Source organism: Arachis ipaensis, chromosome B3 (assembly GCF_059453495.1).
Source record: "Arachis ipaensis isolate K30076 ecotype BB chromosome B3, ASM5945349v1, whole genome shotgun sequence".
NCBI lineage: Eukaryota > Viridiplantae > Streptophyta > Magnoliopsida > Fabales > Fabaceae > Arachis > Arachis ipaensis.
The window spans coordinates 136,157,801-136,177,478 of record NC_142438.1 but is presented as its reverse complement, the minus strand read 5'-3'; the positions used below and the strand labels follow the sequence as shown (position 1 = coordinate 136,177,478).

At 35.5% G+C, this 19,678-nt stretch overlaps 2 protein-coding genes and 2 pseudogenes across 3 annotated transcripts; 2 read left to right on the top strand and 2 right to left on the bottom strand.

Moving 5' to 3' along the window:
* The first annotated feature begins 288 nt into the window (after window positions 1-288).
* LOC148572560 (uncharacterized) lies at window positions 289-1,554 on the top strand. The gene has a single exon (XM_088507587.1). It carries the CDS (start codon window positions 289-291, stop codon window positions 1,552-1,554), a length of 1,266 nt encoding a protein of 421 aa, XP_088363713.1.
* A 3-nt stretch (window positions 1,555-1,557) lies between these two features.
* On the top strand, window positions 1,558-2,737 carry LOC148572559 (uncharacterized; annotated as a pseudogene).
* A 2,444-nt stretch (window positions 2,738-5,181) lies between these two features.
* Window positions 5,182-7,077, bottom strand: LOC148572558 (uncharacterized; annotated as a pseudogene). Its single transcript, XR_015907545.1, has 2 exons — window positions 6,911-7,077; window positions 5,182-6,690 (listed from the first exon to the last, which is right to left on the bottom strand). The product of XR_015907545.1 is annotated as an uncharacterized LOC148572558 (transcript).
* Window positions 7,078-7,367: 290 nt separating this feature from the next.
* Window positions 7,368-12,167, bottom strand: LOC110262340 (FACT complex subunit SPT16). The gene is made up of 3 exons (XM_016334844.3): window positions 11,789-12,167; window positions 11,301-11,441; window positions 7,368-10,832 (listed from the first exon to the last, which is right to left on the bottom strand). Exon 3 carries the CDS (start codon window positions 10,816-10,818, stop codon window positions 7,615-7,617), a length of 3,204 nt encoding a protein of 1,067 aa, XP_016190330.2. The 5' UTR covers window positions 10,819-10,832; window positions 11,301-11,441; window positions 11,789-12,167; the 3' UTR covers window positions 7,368-7,614.
* Between the last annotated feature and the right edge of the window lie 7,511 nt (window positions 12,168-19,678).

Here is a 19,678-nt window from a genome sequence, read left to right as displayed (position 1 = left end):
GATTATATACATAAGTTTTAAGAGATTTTCTACTGACTTGAGCGTCAGAGTCTTTTTTGCAGGTACCACGCTTGGGTTCGAGTTCAAGAAGGATACTTCAAACGACGAGCAAAGTCATCTCTTGCCGTCAACATCCAGGATTTGACGTATAGCATGGAGAAGAATATCCTTACCAGAATATTTGGCGCCCACCGTGGGGTCGAGCCTCGCTTTTTAAGTACTGAATTGACGAGTATTTGCTTTTCTTGTACCTTTTTTTCTTTCTCTTCGCAGGAACACGGCCGAATCATGACAGATCACTCGGTAACCCCGCAGCACAACCTTTCTAATGCCGAACTCTTGGCAGCTAACGCAACCTTGTTAGCAGAGAATCAATGTATGGCCGAGTTACTGGCGACAAGGCAAAACAACGATGATGAGGAGAATGACAAAAAGAAGGCCAACAACAATCCCCATGGAGACCACCAAGCAGAATCGAATGCGAAAATAGGGGAAACGCCTCCGAAAGGGGAAAGACGACGAATAGGACCTTTTTCCAAAGAAATTATGGATTTTGAAATGCCTAAAAATTTTACTCTTCCAATGACATTGGCGCCGTACAAGGGGATCGGAGACCCTAAAATTCATGTTACAAAATTCGAGTCTATGATGTTTCTTAACAGTGACTCCGATCCCATCTTGTGCCGGTCATTTCCTACCTTTTTAGGCGGTGCCGCGTTATTGTGGTTCTCTAATTTACCCGCAGGTTCCATTTCGAGCTTTGACGAATTTGCAAAGCTATTTATTAACCATTTTGTAGCTTCCAAAATCTATGTAAGAGATTCCGACCATCTCAGCACAATCAAGCAGGGACAACATGAAAGCTTAAAGGAGTACATGACGCATTTTACAGAAGCAGCCATGGAGACCCCTGACCTTAATTCAGAAGTACAGCTACACGCCATAAAGAGTGGACTTCGGCCCGGAAAATTCCAAGAAGCGATAGCAGTGGCAAAACCAAAGACACTAGAAGAGTTCCGAGAAAAAGCAACAGGGCAAATAGAAATCGAAGAATTAAGAGAAGCTTGGAAGAGCGAAAAGCCACCTAGAAGAGAAGAAGAAAAGTCTCACCGACCCCAAAACAAAGATTTCAAGAAATCATTCAAGCTAGCACCAAAGTTTGATTCATACACCAAGTTCAACACAAAAAGAGAAGACATAATTAAAGAAATCCTGCACAACAAGCTGATAAAACAGCCGAGTAGAGCAGGTTCATACCAGGATCAGAAATATGTAGATAGAAGCAAACACTGCGCCTTCTACCAAAAATTTGGCCATACTACAGACGAGTGTGTAGTGGCCAAAGACTTGTTGGAAAGATTGGCAAGGCAAAGCCTCCTAGACAAATACATTACCTCTAGGAAACAAAAGGAAGCAACAAGAGACACAAAGAAGGAAAAAGAACCATGGCATAGGTCGGTGGAGACACCTCCCTCTAAGGGAATAATAAATTACATTTCAGGTGGCTTTGCAGGTGGCAGAGCAACTACCTCGGATAGGAAAAGAAATTACTGAGCCATGATGACGATGGAAGGATCTCGTCCAGGTCTACACACTTCGGCCCCAACTTCCCGTATTGCCTTTAGCACGGCCAACTTCAAATCATCTTGTCCGAACTTAGATGACCTGGTCATAATTTCAGTCCATATGGGAGAATTGAAAGTAAAGAAGGTCCTGCTAGATCTAGGGAGCAGTGCTGACGTCCTATTCTACTCAACATTCCAAAAGATGCACCTCAGTGACAACGCATTGCAAATTTGCAACCCTCACCCGGGGAATTGGTAGGGTTCTCCGGGAAAAGGGTACCGGTATCAGGTTATGTTTGGCTAAGAACAACACTAGGGGAGCCTCTGAGCTCCAAAACTTTAGACATTTAATTTCTAGTAGTCAATTGTGTTAGTCCTTATAACATTATTCTAGGACAACCATCACTTAATGCCTTTGGCGTCATCGTTTCGACGGTCCATCTTTGTGTAAAATTTCCTTTCCAGGACAACATGGTAGGAACAGTGTATGCCGATCATAAAGAGGCTAGGCAATGCTACAACGCGGGCCTAAAAGCAACAAAAAAGAAGAACATACCTCGGGTTCATTCGGTGTACAATTTAGAAAGCATTCCTACTTTGGCCGAACTGGACCCCAAAAGTAACAACAGTTGTCCTACACCTGTGGACGACCTAGAAAAGGTACAGTTAGGTCGAGACGATCAATTTACTAACATCAGATCTGCTTTCCTTGCAGGAAACAAAGAAGGTCTTATCGAAATATTGAAGGCCAAAGCCGACCTTTTTGCATGGACACCAGCAGATATGTCAGGAATTGATCCGAATTTTATATGTCACAAACTGGCAGTCAATCCTAACGTCCGACCTACAAGACAAAAGAAAAGAAACTTGGGGTCAGAAAGGAAAAAAGCAGCAAAAGTAGAAACCAGAAACTACTGGATGCAGGATTCATCCGGGAACTTCGGTTCTCCTCATGGTTAGCCAATGTAGTGATGGTGAGAAAGAGTTTGGGAAAATGGCGCATGTGCGTAGATTTCACCGACCTAAATAAAGCATGTCTCAAGGACTGCTATCCACTTCCGAGCATTGACAGATTGGTGGACGACACCTCAGGATTCCAGGTACTTAGCTTCATGACGCCTATTCAGTGTACAACCAGATACTCATGCACCCAGACGATGAGGAGAAAATAGCATTCGTGACCGATCAAGGCAACTTTTGTTACAAGGTAATGCCCTTTGGGCTAAAAAATGTAGGGACAACCTATCAAAGGTTAATGGACAAAGTCTTTAAAGAACATTTCTTCATTTTTTAATTTTTTGAAACTAAAATTAATTATCACTTATTTTTATTTTTTATCATTTCTTCATTTTTTAATTTTTTAATAGCGCAAGCTTGGAAACGCATCGTTAAGCTTGGGGGCTACTAGGTTCAGCAGGGCAAAACGAGATATAAGTCGTATAAAAGCTCAACTTGCTAATAAATAGATAGGCAAGTCAAGTTCGGGGGTTATGTATCGTACCATATAACTCGGAAGTAACGACTTATACCTCGGCCACGTCAGAAAATTCGAAATTGCAGATAAACATGACCTTATCACGTAAACAGTACTCCCCAAGAATCTCGGCTGGGGCTGAGATCCGCTCGACAAGCCACTGAACAGTTCAAACACTAAAAGCCTATAAAACGGCAGCAACATCAATAGTCTAACAGACAAGTCATACAATAGCAACTCGATTATATACATAAGTTAAGAGATTTTCTACTGACTTGACCGTCGGAGTCCTTTTTGCAGGTACCACGCTTGGGTCCAAGTTCAAGGAGGATACTTCAAACGACGAGCAAAGTCATCTCTTGCCGTCAACATCCAGGATCCGATGTATAGCGCAGAGAAGAATATCCTTACCAGAACAATATATAATTTAGTAATTATTTATTTTATAAAACTATAAATATGATATTTTTTATATAAATTATATTATTTCTTTTCTAGTATTGGTATATAGATATTGTTTTCCTTTTTTTTTTTTTGTCCTTTACATAAAACACACACACACTAGGGGTGTTCAAATTCAAATCGATCCAAATTAAACCACTCATTCAATCCAATCCAAATCGAAAACCGATTAAAACCGCACTAATTCGGATTTGATTGGATCTTATTTTTTGTAAACCGCTGGATCGGATCGGATCAGATTTCTGATCTACTTTTCACAACCGATCCAATTCAATCCAAACCGCACAATGTATTATAATATTATTATTTTATTATTATGTTTACAATTATACTTATAACATATTCACTTTGTTATATATTTTTATATTTTTCATGTATTATTATTATTTAATAGATGTTTTATGTTCAAAATGTGATTTATTTATTTATTTTAACTAACCTATAATTTTATTTTTATTCTTATGTTATCGTTGGTTTTTTAAGATATTGTTAAGACTTGCTATGTCATTGTTGGTTATTTGAAATTTGATGTTAAGACTTGTTATATATATTTAATTTTTTTAATTTACAAAATCGCAAATCCAATCCAATCCAAACCACTCGAAATTGGATCGGATCGGATCCATTTTTTTTAAAATATCATCCAATCCAAACCGCACCGCAAGTAAACATAGTGTTTGAATCGGATGAGTTTTTGAACACCCCTAACACACACTACTACCACATGGGTTCTATATCCTTCACTCCAACCCTGGTTCATCTCTGCCATTTGTCCAAGTCTCAGCTGCGCTTCTCTTCTTTTTCTTTCTTTCGGCCATGGCTCGTCTTCGTACAAAGGATCTCATTTTTTTTTTCTTGAACTGAAGAAAGTGAAAGTTTGAAGTAGTGCGACCCATCAAATTAAAAAGGAACCATGTTTGCCGTCTGAGGCCTACATTTTAACTTGACTTTGGATTTTTGGATTACCAAAAACAGTTAAGGCCTGGTAAATGGTCCATCAGGTCGAATATCTGGCCCTTTTAAAAAATAATGTTTGCACCAACTTAGATTGATCAATGCGTGGAAAGGAGCAGCGGTTGCAGATTGGGGAAGGAGAATGCATCCAGTGCCGGGTCCAGTTCCGGGTCGGGTCATAGGGTTGGGGGTTTCCGATTTCTTTTTTGTGGTCTGGGCTTATCTGTTAGCCTGGACCCTGACCAAAAAAAAAAAACTTAGATTGATCACATGTAAGGCTTTGGTCTACTGGTCATTATGTATACTTAACAACAAATACACCCGAATTTAGAAAAACAGATTATTTTTTATCCTGCTAAATTAAAAGATACAGTAAAAAACAGGAAAAATGTTTGTACTTAAGCCTTTGATTAATAACATTCAAAAATATTTTTAATAAAGCCTTTGACTAGTAACATTTAACTCTTTTGTAATACCAAAAAAGAAAATTCAACTCTCTTATCTAAACATTTAAGAAGGATCGGAAATGCTTGATGTCCTAAAGAAAAAGACAAAGCGCCTGATGACCTAATGAAACTGGATGCAAATGATTAACCAAAAGGTTTGAGTACTTTTTCGGAATGTAAAAGTTTTTATAAAGAGATTCTTATCTACTGTATGAAATTTCAGTCTATTTAAATGAATTAAATTAAACTTTTAACAATAAAACTTGAATAATGACTATTCAACCTGAATGAAATCTAAGAAATATAAGTAAAAAGATAAAAAAAAAGTTTTAGTACAACCAAAAGGATATAAAAAATGCATACTTAAATATTTCACTCTAAAATATCCACTAATTAATTATCTATCAGACACTAAGAAAACTAATCCTAACAGTAAATACAGTATTTATTGACATCAGAATAACCATAATCTTTAATTCTCTATACACTATACAGAATCTCAAAGAGATAACGTCTCCATCTCTGCTATTGGAAGATTCAGCTCCATTTGTTCCTTAGGCAGCAAGTCCACTTCTCTTGTACCATTGGTAACCCCAGAAGCAATTAAAGGAAGGAATTTGCAGCAATTGAAGTTAATTCCTGCATATGAGTAGTTGCAGATTGTTCTCATAATTCCTGTATCAAAATTGTAAGAAACAACAGTTCCTGGAATCTGCAAATATATGCTCCGTGCTTGTTCACTATAACCAATTGGTGAAATCTTGTAAGGTTCCCAATCAATGAATCTGCCATAAAAAAATTGGTACTTTGAGATAAATACTTCATGCATGATGCTTTGGACTAGTCTCCATCTAAACCTTTTGGAATCAATGCAAGCATAGTATGTTCCAAGAATATCATCTTCCTTGAGAAGATCCCAAATGTGGAAGCCATCAAAATCGGTGTAACAATAGTACACTCGACCACCCGATTCGCATAAAGAACGACGGTAAGTCATTGTTGATTGCCAAGACCAATCATCAAACAAATTTGGCAGTTCAAATAGCTCACAACGGCTACCTTTGACTTGGTACACAAGCAAATACCTGCTATTTCCCAATGGATTGCTCCGTTTGAGTAAAGAGGAGGCGTGCCAAGCTCTTGAAACTCGAATTCTGGCAAAGATGGCAAAGTCAAATCGGTGAGGTGTTTCCTACTCCAACTTCCAGTGCCAGAAGAGAAGATATGCAGTTCTAGTCCGTTAGATTCGGATGAAGATCCTGCTTCAACAATCACAACCTCAAATTGGGAACCATCATAGGCTAACCCGATTCGAATGATGCGGCCAAGGGTGCTAGCCTGAGGAATCATGTGAGAGTTCTTGGTGTGGGAATTGAAGACATAATAGCAGGGTTGATCAACACTATAGCCAGACAAGAGGATCAAACCATTGCTAGAAGCAAGTGATTGCACAAAATTTTCAGTGAAGAAGCTGAGGGAATGGTTAAGGACAGCACCATTCTCAGCATCATCCAAAAAGAGAAACTGAGATGAACCATTTTCGAACTGATAGTGGCAAACAAGACCTACGCTGCTATCACGAGAGGTTGTTCTAACACCTTGGAAATTATTGTACTCCATGTTCTTCATTCAGATTGGTGCTTATTCAAGACAAGAAACAATTTTTCTCCACCACGTTCTAAAATACCTGTGATTGTGAACAAACACATGAAACTTCTAATTGGAATTGACTTTGACTTGATCAATGTATTTTTTATATCCAGGTGCATACGAAACTTCTTGTGGCTTTCTAGTGGAAAAAAAATTACTAATAAGGCACAAAAATTACAAAGAAATTACACAGAAATTAACATTAAAGTTTCCACTTTATTAGAAAAGACAATCATGACATGAAAGCAGAAAAAATGTGAACCAAATCAAATTAATAATCATAGTACAAGATGAATACTGACCATATTAGAAAAATTAGTTAATATAACATTGAAAAATAACATGAGAAAAGAAAATACCTTAAAGTGTTGCCTGTGAACTGCAGTGTGAATTATGATTGTGGATTGGATCACTTCTTCGATACAACTAAGGAGAAATGGTATTCCTGTTTTGTGACCTCAGTTAGTGGTTCAAAGGAAAAAGACGAGCATCTAACTAGTAAGTAATCTGTTTTAACCTTTTCCCTCCTTACCCAACAAGTAATCTGTTTTTTTTTTTTTTTTTTTTCAAATGTTGACTTGTCTTGGAGGTCACTGGTTGAACTTGAAACTTGATAGAAAAGAAAGAAGTACGAGTCCTCAACTTGTCATATAACTCCACGTAAACAAAAGTGAAAAAATTATGGGAAAAAACTACTTATGATAAAACATAATTAGATGTCAACACATTAGCTACTACATAGAATTTACTAATAGATTAATACATAATAGTAGGAAAAACTTTTTGGACATCAAAATTGAAACTTATAAAGCAGTGTTTGTGCCGAATAAGAATCTTATTGCTCGTTTACTTAATCTGAATACACTATTTCATTCACCAAGCTAACACAAAACGATATAGAAAAAGATTCTAAACCCTAGGCTTTTAAAGAAAAAGAAAGAAGCACAAGGCTGAAAAGAATTGAGAGATTTTAAGGACATTTGATGGAGAGAGACAGGCCAGCTCCAAGCTCATGCTGCTAACTGCACTAAACCACAAGCTGGCTAAGAACAAAAACCAAATTCTATCTTAATTTGGCCCGCTTCGGCATGCTACTACTGAGACCAGCTCGTGACTTGCCAAATGCTTTTGCCTTCCTTCTTTTCCGATCTTCTTCACTGTCAGAGTCGTTCCCTTTCTCCCTGTCCGCATTGGTTGCTTCCCTCTCAAGTTCTTCCCATGTCTTTCCCTTGTCTTCTTCAGAGTCCTCCTCCGAGTCATCCTCGTCCTCGTCATCCTCGGACTCCACAAGCGATTCACTATCGGAATCATCATCATCTGTATCAGAATCCGGCTCTATATCAGATGGCTCATAGCCTTTGTCCGACTCTGCAGAATTCTCGGATTCTGAATCCGTAGCTTCCAAATTCAGAAACTCCCAGCCGCCACCTTCAATAAAGCTCTGTGGGTCATCAGTGATTGTCTTCAGGATCTGACGCCAATTCAGATTCAGCCTGCTCTCGTAATACTTGATGTCGGTTGTGTCCAGCCATTCCTTGATGCCATCAAGAGAAGTTGAAGGGATGGAATCAATCCTGAGGACATCTCGCTTGAAGTCCTTAAAAACTATAGTCATATCAAAGTTCTTCTGCCCAAGCCCAACTCTCTCTAGATTCACAATCTCAATCTCGCTCAGCGTGACAACAAGGAAAGGGGTCTCAATCAGTTCAACAAGGCAAGCTGAAGTGGGAACGATAAATACAGACGATTTGTGAGGTACGCCGGGGAAGCCAAGTTCTCTAAGAGGTTGATCAAACTCAAGGTCAAGGCCATTGAATTGCGGTTGTCCCCAAAGATCATTTACCCGATTCACAAAAGTCTGAAACTCCACATTGATCTTATTCTTCCTGTCTCTCTCACGTTGTTCTTCTTCAAGTTCGTCAGGGTCATAGGCAGATCTCTTACTCCCTCCAACATTCTGGACCATGTCCATTACCTCAACATAAAACTGTACATCTTTGGTTTTCTTATTTCCAACCATAATATGGTTGTGAAGATGGAAGTGCAAGAGCGTAATCATTTCATTCTCTGCTGGCTGAAAAAAAGCATGCTTTATGTTAGCAAACATTACATCCACACGCTCATCTTGCCTGGTGGTAGAATAACGGAATCCATTTGCATGTGCCTCAAGTGTACCCGGTATCTTCCTTCCACGACCACCAAAAACAGGGCGGATCCAAAGGTCAGACATTCTTATCGGCTTAGACCTATTATTGGCAAGCTGCAGTTTCTCCTGAGTGACCAGGGTTGCCCTCTCGGCTCTCTCAGACTCCCTTGATACAACTTGTCTTCTGAGTGTTTTGATGGACTGCACAATCTCACCTATGTGTCTTGGATCTTTGGAGCGAAATGAAGCCTCCTTCAAATATATAGATCCTGGGAACTTCGCTGAGTTTGCATCGTGAGGACTGAAAGGAGTCCCAGGAATGTTAAAAATAATCCGGATATAGCAATTGCGGTTAGTGTCCTGCTGGCTAGAAGCAGTTCGAATGAAAGCAACGTGAAAAGGTACCATGCTTCCATTAATAGGCAAGAGAACTGCTTCATTCTTCTGATCAATTTGGATCATCATCTCTTTTGGAGGGGGAAGGTCATTTATGCTCTTGTAGGCAACCAGGTCTGCTGAAGTCCTACCTGAGGAACGGTTCTCCCCTGTCTCACTTCCACCACCAGCAAGCCGTCTTGCAGTTTCTTCATTCTTCTGACGAGCAAGCTCTGCCTGATGCTGCCTTCTAAGTTCCTCCTTTGACACTTCATGATTGTCTGATCTAAGAGTTGTCTTAGACACAACGGGCTCTCCATCAATCCCACGGGCTCTTTTACTTGGCCTTTCCTCTTCTTCGTCCTCATTGAATGAATAAGCCACATCCTTTAGAGCCTTTGAGCTCATCAAAGTCACAACCTCTGTCTTATCTTTGCTGATGATGACTGTGTCAGCAAGCAACAGAGAGAAGTTCTTGTTCTTAGACTTACTGCTCTCACACTGTAAATTCTGAAATCCAAGGGACACGTTGAAAACCATGCCTTCCTTTATTATCTGCTCATTTTTAGCATTAAGATTCAACCCAGACTCACGAAACTCAATGCCAATGCCTGTCCCAGCTGATTTTGTCAAATTGGAAATCAAGTCAGGAGCCTCCTTTTCCACAACAGAAATTGCAGCCTGGTAAGCGGCATTCAGCTTGTTCCCAGGCTTCAAAGAACCAATGGCAGCTTCATGGGCTTTGAGTAGAACCTCATAAGCCTTACTCTGAAGAGGCTCTGCATCAATCAAGAAGGTCCTAGCAATGTTTGAGCAGTAACTCTTATACCGGGCTCCAACAGCACATATAATTACACTTGCAGAGTTATAGTGAAGTAATTCATCGTTGCTGACAGCACTAGGTCTTAGATCAAACTCCCCACCACTCTGAAAAATTGGGGGGTAACAAATATCAACATTCTCAGCCTTCAATTTACAATTGACTTTTGAGGGTTCAAGTATGACTTTTTCAGTCTCCTCCATCAATGTGGAATGACTGACTTTCTTCTCCTCGTCAATTACATTTTCAAGTTTCGAAACCACAAAGTTTTTCATCACACTAGTGGTCAGGTATGCTGCTCTCTTAATTGATATAAGCTCCTCATTACTCTTTGCAGCAAACAATGTAGAAAACCCATTGGACACATCAATCAGATGAAATTCTGTATTCTTCAATTTTTCAACCCAAGCTTCCAGAAGTTTCCCTTCAGGAGCCTCTCTTGATATGTATCCAACATTAGGAGTATCATGACCATCAGATCTAGACTGAGAACGGATGGCTCGGAATATAGCATCCATCAGAGCAGTTCCATCATCATTTTTAGGCTTGACATGCAAAACAAGATCCGCACCAACTGCCTCTCTGACAGCTTTTTTGACAGATTCAAGAATAGAAGCTTTCTTTTGGCTGCACAAGATATGGATCTGCTTCTTCATGAAAACCATAATTGTCTCTGGGAACTCAAATCCAAGCAACCATAAGTTCAGAGCAGTGGATTTCAGGTATCGTAGATCTTCCGAAGGTGGAGGACATGCAATTGTAATTGCATCAGAAGAGCCCCACAGATCTATTTTGTGTTCATCCCAATGTGAATATAAACTCTTCAGTCTGGATTGAAATGTATTCAAATCAATAGCATATGTACTTCCTGCTGCACTGCCCTTTCCACTGGGAGGTTGTGCACTTCCATTGCGATGTTCCCCCATAGTTTGCTACCACTCTGGAAAAATATAAATTCAAAAAACAGACAGTAACAAGAAAGGGAGCCAATTAGTGCCTTAGAGTCCTTGCAATTCTTCTTTAATCACCACCATTTGTCTTTAAGAAAATCAAGACTTATAACCTGTATGCCATTCCCATATTTGGCTTCTCAATTCTATTGTTAGTATTGAACTACTTTTCTAATTTTCAAATTCATCCCTATTTGAGTTTCAAAACCAAATGGGGAAATTTTTCCATTCTATAAAATTAAAAAAACCATTGCAAAAGAGATATTGCATTAGTTTAAAATTTCTTTTCAGACTCCAATACACGTTACATTGTCCACAAAGGAAGGAAAAAGTAATCAAACAGGCAGTTAATGTTCGTGAAACTCACATGAAAAAAATGTTCCTTAAATCTTGTGGATTGATATGGATAACAATGAAAATTTTGTTCAAAACAATGAATGGTTCAGGTAAAGAGTTACCTTTGAATGAATAATTATGAGAAGACTTCTATTCTGTGAACGAAAATCACCAAGTTCCACAGCATTTCAGAATTTAAACACCAATGGATTGTAGTAACAGTCCAAAAATCACGGAATGTCTCTTTGACATGTAATGTTCACCTTCGAAAAAGACAAAACTTCAGTATATCAAAGATGGGATTCAAATCCAACAATCTGATCGCCTAATGTATAATTTCAATTTATACTCTATTGCAAGCTGAGACAAATGACAATAAAGTAAAAATCTCTCAAATAGATCCTTTTTGTAACTTCGAACAAATCACAAATAGTATCCACTTCTTTGGCCAAAAGTTTTTGAATATCAAATACAATGTTAAAAAATAGAGGAGGGGGGGGGGACCTACAACTTTCTGACATGAAATCTGGGGTTTCGACTTTCATTGCTCTAAAATCAAATGGAAAAATGAAAAACCAAAATTCAACCAACAAAATGGAAAAATCAAAACCTTTTCGTTCCTTGTGCATCTGGGGTGTGTGAAAGGTCAGCTCTTTCAATCTTCAATTTGGGAATTCGAAAGCCCGAATCAGTAGCGGTCAAAACGGGAACGATTTTCCGATCGGAGTTTCAAAATTTCAATGCATATGTCATACATATACAGGGTTTTGCGGATATGCAATGTGTTTTAGAGGGAAATGGAGGGAATACATAGATGACGATGATGATCTCTTTCAGATTAGAATTGAGAAAGCAGGGTTCATCTGCTGCTGATGATCATTGTCATCACAGACACGGGAAGGATAGAAAGACAATAAAACAATATTAAAAAGAGTAAAAAAATGAAAAACATTAATTATTAAAAGCTCAACTAGGCATAAAGGCCTAAATGATATGTTTGTAGACTAAGTGTGTCTTTAGATTAGAGTTTACAAACGGGAGTTTGCATAGAATTGATTTTGCAAACTTAATTTTGATGAAAAGTAAGTTTGTGTTAATGTGATTTATGTTTAACAATTTTTATGCCAAAATGAATTATAGTAAAATAAATGTTGTTTGGATTATACTATTCAAAATCATTTTTAAATGAAAAATTACTAAAAGAGACATCAATTAAAATAATTTTAAATATTATTCTATTATTTTACTTTTGATATTTGAATAAATCTTTTTAATTCATTTTATAATAATGTTAATATTTACTTATTAAATTAAAGTAACGTATAAAAATTGACAATATAGGACTTTTTTGGTATCCTACATTCATAATTTTATTAATACTTATTAATAATTTTTTATTTAATTTGTCTTTTTTAATAGGATCATTTAATCTATATTATAAAAAAATTACAATAAAATATAATATATGAGAATTATAATTATAAATTTTACATCGTCGAATAAAAAATAAAAAATTTCAACCGAAACAAAAATAAAATATAATAAAATATAAAACGAGAACTTACGTAAATAAAAAATGATAAAAAAATTTATATGAACTATATCAAATAAAAAAATAAAATAAACTTCGTATAAGATATAAATACAGTGCATAAAAGAGAAAAAAAAATAGAATTCGTATGAACAAAAAATAATAAGAATACCATAAAAAAAATTAATAACATACTTGAGAGATTAGAACACTGAAAAAATAATATAAAAAAAAGTCAATGATAAAAATAAGTAAAAATAAATAAATAAAATTAAATAAAAATAAAAAAGACACTTTACATATTAAACATAAAGAACAGTAAATAATAAAAAAGATTCATATGAACTAAAAAACAATAAGAAATAAAAATATAAAAGGGAGTACTATACATTTTATAATATTAAACAAAAAAAATATTTTATAATTTATTTTAGTGTCGTTAGTACTCTTTAATCTAGTGTCATTTTGGACTATAAATTTTTATTATTTATGACTCTTTTATTACTTATGATTAGTATATAATAAAAACAAAAATAAAGTACAGTAAAAAGTACAATAAAAATAAAAAATAAAAATAAAAAAAATTCATACAAATATAATCAAAACCAACAATATATATTAGAGGAACAAAAAAATTATAATAAAAAGTAAATAAAATTTATATAAATAAAATCAAATAAAAAAATAAAAAATTTTATACACAACATAAATATAGTACAATAAAGGATAAAAAAATAATTTATATAAACAAAAATAATAAAAATATCATAAAAATTAATAAAAATAAAAATTTATATCAACAATAGTTGTCATATAAATAAAAAAATACAATAAAAATATAACAATAGAAAATTAAAAAAATAACATCAGAAAAATGATATGAAAAATATTTATCATATAAATAAAAAATACAATAAAAAACATAAAAAATCAAAATATGAAAGAAAGAACTAAAAATAATAAAAAAAATTAAAATCTTTATCTAAAAACAAATTTGGACAAAAAATTGTAACCAAGAACATACAGAGAGTGTGAAATTATGTGGTTATGTGCATCCTTTTTATAGAAGAAATGAAGCGTACAGTTGGTAGATATGGAATAAATTTTTTATCTAATTCCTCCAACGATAATTAACTTTCCCAACGTGAACGCAGAAGCTTGAATTTTTAGCTTCACGTGACCGTACGTTCACAGGTGAAAGCACTTTTGGTTAGGGGTTCTAAAAAGTTGCCAAACATGACAATGAGACGTTCAAGACACTCAAATGGACTTTTCTATTCCCAACGTGAACCCCAAACACACCCTAAATCCCCGTTTTGGTACTGAAATTTATACGATTATTTATTTTGGCTCTCAAAAATTAAAATTATTTATATTGGTTATCCAGATTTAAGTTTGGGTACCAATGTGGTTCCTTGGACGATGACTAGACAAACGGAATGTTGAGATTAGAGGTGTACAACTGTACATGGTCTAGCCCATCTCGAAGATTCAGTCCGGCCCCGAACACTTTAGGGGCTAATTTAGTGTGATTTCATCGGGTTTAGGACCGGATAAGGGTCTCAAAAATAGATCTGGTCATTATTTCGGATCGAGTCCGGGCCATAGCTCGGGTCACCCGAACTCGGCCCGGTGGCTCGGTCATCATACACAATTAATATTTTGTGTTATTAGTGATGGATCATGGCTATTCTTATGTGGAATTTAAATATTGTAAACCTTAATATTTTGTGTTATTAGTCATTATAAAATTATAAGTTAATGTTGTATGTTTAAAATGTATAAGACTTTAGACTAATGCACAATATTGTGTTATTTGTATTGATTTAAATATTTGGTGTTATTAGACAATATTAGTTTGATTATGGTTATACTTTAATTTTAGAGAAGGGTTGGTTCTTGTTATATTTTTTTAAGTGAATTTTACTATGTGAATTGTGAAATAATGGTTGGAGATTAGGTGATTTTTACATGCTAAAGACCTGATTTTCACCCGGTTTTTATCCGATTTTCACCCGGCCTGAAGGTGTGTAGGTTTCATCGGGTCTAGAATCGGATTAGAGTCTAAAAATTAGGCCCGATTTATATTTCGGGTCGGTTTTGGATTAAGTCAAACCCAGTGTGGCCCGGCCCATGTACACCCCTAGCTGAGATGACACCCTTCTTACCACGCTGGATGATAAGTAAAGGACATCGTTTACTCTTTGCACCCAAACAAGTCAGAAATGTCGTCGCTTTATATATGAAGGGAGAAAAAATGATAGAGACCCAAAATAAAGTATTTTTCTTCTTCTCTACCTCCATTGTTCTTCATTTCTGACTTGTTTGGGTGCCAAAGGTAAACGAAATCATTTACTCATGATCCAGCGTGGCAGGGAGGATGCCATCTCAGTATTCCGTTTGTCTAGTCATCGTCAGAAAGAGTTAAGGAACTACATTGGTGCTCAAACTTGAATATGAAAGACCAATAAAAATAATTTTAAATTTTAAAATCCAAAATAAATAATCGCGTGAATCATAAGGACCAAAATGGATATTTAGTTTACATTTATCATTAAAATCGTGTTTGGATTTAATTGATCTAAGCATAGCAAAATAGTTACACTTCCAATGCATATTACTAATTGAACTCATTTTACAATCAACATGTTAGGTCTAGGGCTGGAATTTGGTCAAGCTAGCTTATGAATCAGTTTGAACTCGACTTATTAATAGTTCGATAAACTAAACTCGTGAGTTAGTGAGCCAAATATTAATGGTCAGTTGAGTCTAGAATTAAAATTATAAATTAAATGAGACGAGTTTGAGTTTAGATAACCTCAACTCATTAGTTTGTGAGCTATATATATATATAATCTTAATTATTTAAATTTTTATATATTTTTATATATAATTTTAATGTAAGACATAAATAAAAAATTTATAATTTATTGATAGACAAAAAACATATATAATTATAAGTTATAATTGAAAAAAATTAATTTTATAAGTTATAATTCATTAATATTTATAATTCATTAATATATAATTATAAATTATGCTCTTATTATTTGATTCACCTTGTGAGTTTTCGGTGAATCAAGCTTGAGTTTAAAAAATAAATTTAATTGTTAATGAATCAAATTGTGAGTCAAATTTAAACTTGATCTAATTTAACTCAACTCCACTCACTTTGAGCCCTAAAACTTAAGCCTTTGAAATGATCTACTAATTAGCAAATTATTTATTTAGTCATCTATGTTGTGATAGGAATGGGACGTGGATGCCCATTTCTTATATAAAGTTTACATTCTCAAAAGAGAATGAAATAAATGAAGATTGACAATCTTCCTTCCATAAGCCTATAAATAGGAGGTGAACCTCCGTGAATGTAACACAACAAAAATACCATTCTCCCTTTCTTTTCATACACACAGTAATAACAAATATTCCTACCTCTCTCTTCTTTCATATATTATTATAAAGTCTATTTTCTTCTCTCTCCTAGTGGGTGCTAGTGTATAATATTAATACATTTTATTAGTGTGAGATATTGATGTGGTGAATATTATTATTATATTTTATTTTATATCTAGTACATCTACCTTATTTATTTTACAACACGTTATCAGCACGAGACTCTGATCAAATTTTTAGGAAGGCTCAGGTAACAAATTTTCATTATGTCGAAGCTCTCTCATCTTGAATTCAATGCTCTTGATATATCTGGAAACAATTATTTATCATGGATACTAGATGCTGAAATCCATCTTGATTCAATGGATCTTGGAGATACCATTAAGGCTGAAAATAATGCATCCCAGAAGGATAAAGCTAAAGCCATGATTTTTCTTCGTCGTCATCTTGACGAAGGATTGAAAAATGAATATCTCACATTAAAAGATCCTGCAGATCTTTGGAAAGACCTTGAAGAAAGGTATAATCATCAAAAGACGGTAATACTTCCTCAAGTCCGATATGAATGGACGCACTTGCGTCTGCAGGATTTTAAATCTATAAATGAATATAATTCTGCAATGTTTTGAATCACCTCACGAATGAAATTATGTGGGAAAAAGATAACTGATCATGATATGTTGGAGAAAACTTTCTCAACCTTCCATGCCTCGAATGTGCTCCTGCAGCAGCAGTATCGAGAGAAAGGGTTTAAGAAATATTCTGAGTTAATTTCTTGCCTTCTTGTTGCCGAACGCAACAATGAGTTGTTATTAAAAAATCATGAAACGCGCCTAGCTGGCGCCGCCCCATTTCCTGAAGTAAATGCGGCAAATTACCCCAGAAGAGGTAAATGGCAAGGTTTTAATAATAAGAAAAATTATGGAAGGAAAAAGAATTATGTTCAAAAGAGAGGATCTCACCAGAAGTGGGATAAAGAAAGGAATATCGGGCAGAATAAATCAACCGAGGAGAAGTGTTTCCGCTGTGGTGGAAAGGGCCATTGGTCACGTACCTGTCGTACCCCAAGGCACCTAGTCGATCTTTATCAGGCATCTTTGAAAAAGGACGACAAAGGAAAGGAAACAAATTTTGTTTCAAATGATGCTGAGAACTCCACCACTCATTATGATGTATCTGATTTCTTTGAGGATCCTGAAGGAAATATTGATCATTTGATCAACGATGGAATAGTTTAATATGTGGGATTGTGAAGTATCTATGTAAATAAATAATGTAAAGAACTTATTGTTAAGTTTTATTTTCTATGTATTTAAGTTTCAAATGTGATGTGCATAAATAATGGAATATTAATGTTTATGAATTTTGAAATTATTAAATGTGTCAAATTTTAAAATGAAATTTTAGTATATGACATTATTTTATGTACAGTGTTTTTTTAGAAAAATAATTTTGATCAAATATTCAATTTAACTGTGCATACTGCTCATTTTATTATTATTATTTGTTTTTTGAAGAGAATGGCAAGGATATGTAATGAAGATGTATGCCTTGCGGATAATGCAAGTTCGCACACTATTCTCAAAAGTGATATATATTTTACCCATCTTGTGCCAAAAGAAGAATGTGTTAATACTATTATTGGCTCAGACAATGTGATAGAAGGCTCCGGAAGAGCTATAATTTTGTTTCCTGGAGGAACAAAATTTATAATAAATAATGCACTATTATCTACCAAGTCTCTGAGGAACTTGTTGAGTTTCAAAGATATTCGCCGAAATGGATATCATGTTGAGACGATGAATGAGGGAAATCATGAGTATTTATGTATCACAACTCATGATTCAAATAAGAAAGTTATATTAGAAAAATTACCCTCACTTTCATCTGGGTTGTATTATACCAAGATTAGTGCAATTGAATCACATGCCATTGTAAACCAGAAGTTTATTAGCCCAAATGAATTCATAACTTGGCACAACCGATTGGGTCATCCGGGAACAACCATGATGAGGAGAATTATTGAAAACTCTCATGGACATTCACTAAAGAACCAGAAGATTCTTAAAACTAGTGAATTTTGTTGTGCTGCATGTTCTCAAGGAAAGTTAATTTTAAGGTCATCACCAGTAAAGATTGGATTTGAGTCTCCTGAATTCCTGGAAAGGATTCAAGGTGATATATGTGGACCTATTCATCCACCATGTGGATCTTTTAGATATTTTATGGTCCTAATAGACGCATCTTCGAGATGGTCACATGTGTGCTTATTATCTTCTCGCAACCTGGCGTTTGCGAGATTACTGGCTCAAATTATTCGATTAAAAGCACAATTTCCAGAAAATCCAATCAAAGCAATTCGTCTTGATAATGCTGGTGAATTTACTTCCCAAGCTTTTGATGCTTATTGTATGGCTAATGGAATAAGTGTTGAACATCCAGTAGCTTATGTTCACACGCAAAATGGGTTAGCAGAATCACTTATTAAGCGCCTCCAATTAATTGCTAGACCCTTGCTTATGAGAACAAATCTCCCAACCTCGGTTTGGGGGCATGCTATTTTACATGCCGCAGCACTTATTCGTTTGAGGCCAACAAGTTATCATCAATTCTCTCCTATGCAATTAGCTTTTGGCCAGCAGCCAAATGTTTCCCATTTAAGAATATTTGGGTGTGCGATATATGTTCCTATTGCACCACCTAATCGCACCAAAATGGGACCTCAAAGAAAATTGGGAATATATGTTGGATATGATTCTCCCTCTATAGTGAGGTATCTTGAGATACAAACTGGAGATGTATTTAAAGCCCGATTTGCGGATTGTCATTTTAATGAATCAAAATTTTCAACATTAGGGGGAGAGAATAAGCTTCCTGAAAAGGAGCTTAACTGGAATGCATCATCATTGATGCATTTAGATCCTCGATCAGGGCAATGTGAACTGGAAGTTCAAAAGATTATACATTTGCAAAGAATAGCGAATGATTTGCCTGATGCATTTTCCGATACAAAGAGGATAACTAAATCTTATATACCAATGGAAAATGCCCCAATTCGAATTGATGTCCCAGTAGGACAAGTAGCCACTGAAGCAAATTCACGCCAGAAGCGTGGCAGGCCTGTCGGTTCCAAAGACAAAAATCCTCAAAAGAGAAAAGAGGTAAATAATATTCCTGTTGAAAAAGACATAGTAGAGACATCTGCAATTGTCCAAAATTCTGATATAACGCCAGAAGACGTTCATGTACCTGAAAATTGTGAAAATGACGAGATCTCGATAAATTATGTCTTTACAGGAGCGAAATGGGACCGAAATAAGACAATTGTCAATGAAATATTTGCATATAATGTGGAATTAGATATCATGCATGAAAGTAAGGATCTTGAGCCAAGATTAGTCGAAGAATGTCGACAAAGGAATGATTGGCCAAAATGGAAAGAAGCCATGAAGGCTGAATTAGACTCACTTGCAAAACGTGAAGTCTTTGGACCTGTAGTCCGTACACCTGAAGATGTAAAACCTGTTGGATATAAGTGGGTATTTGTGAGAAAACGAAATGAGAAAAATAAAG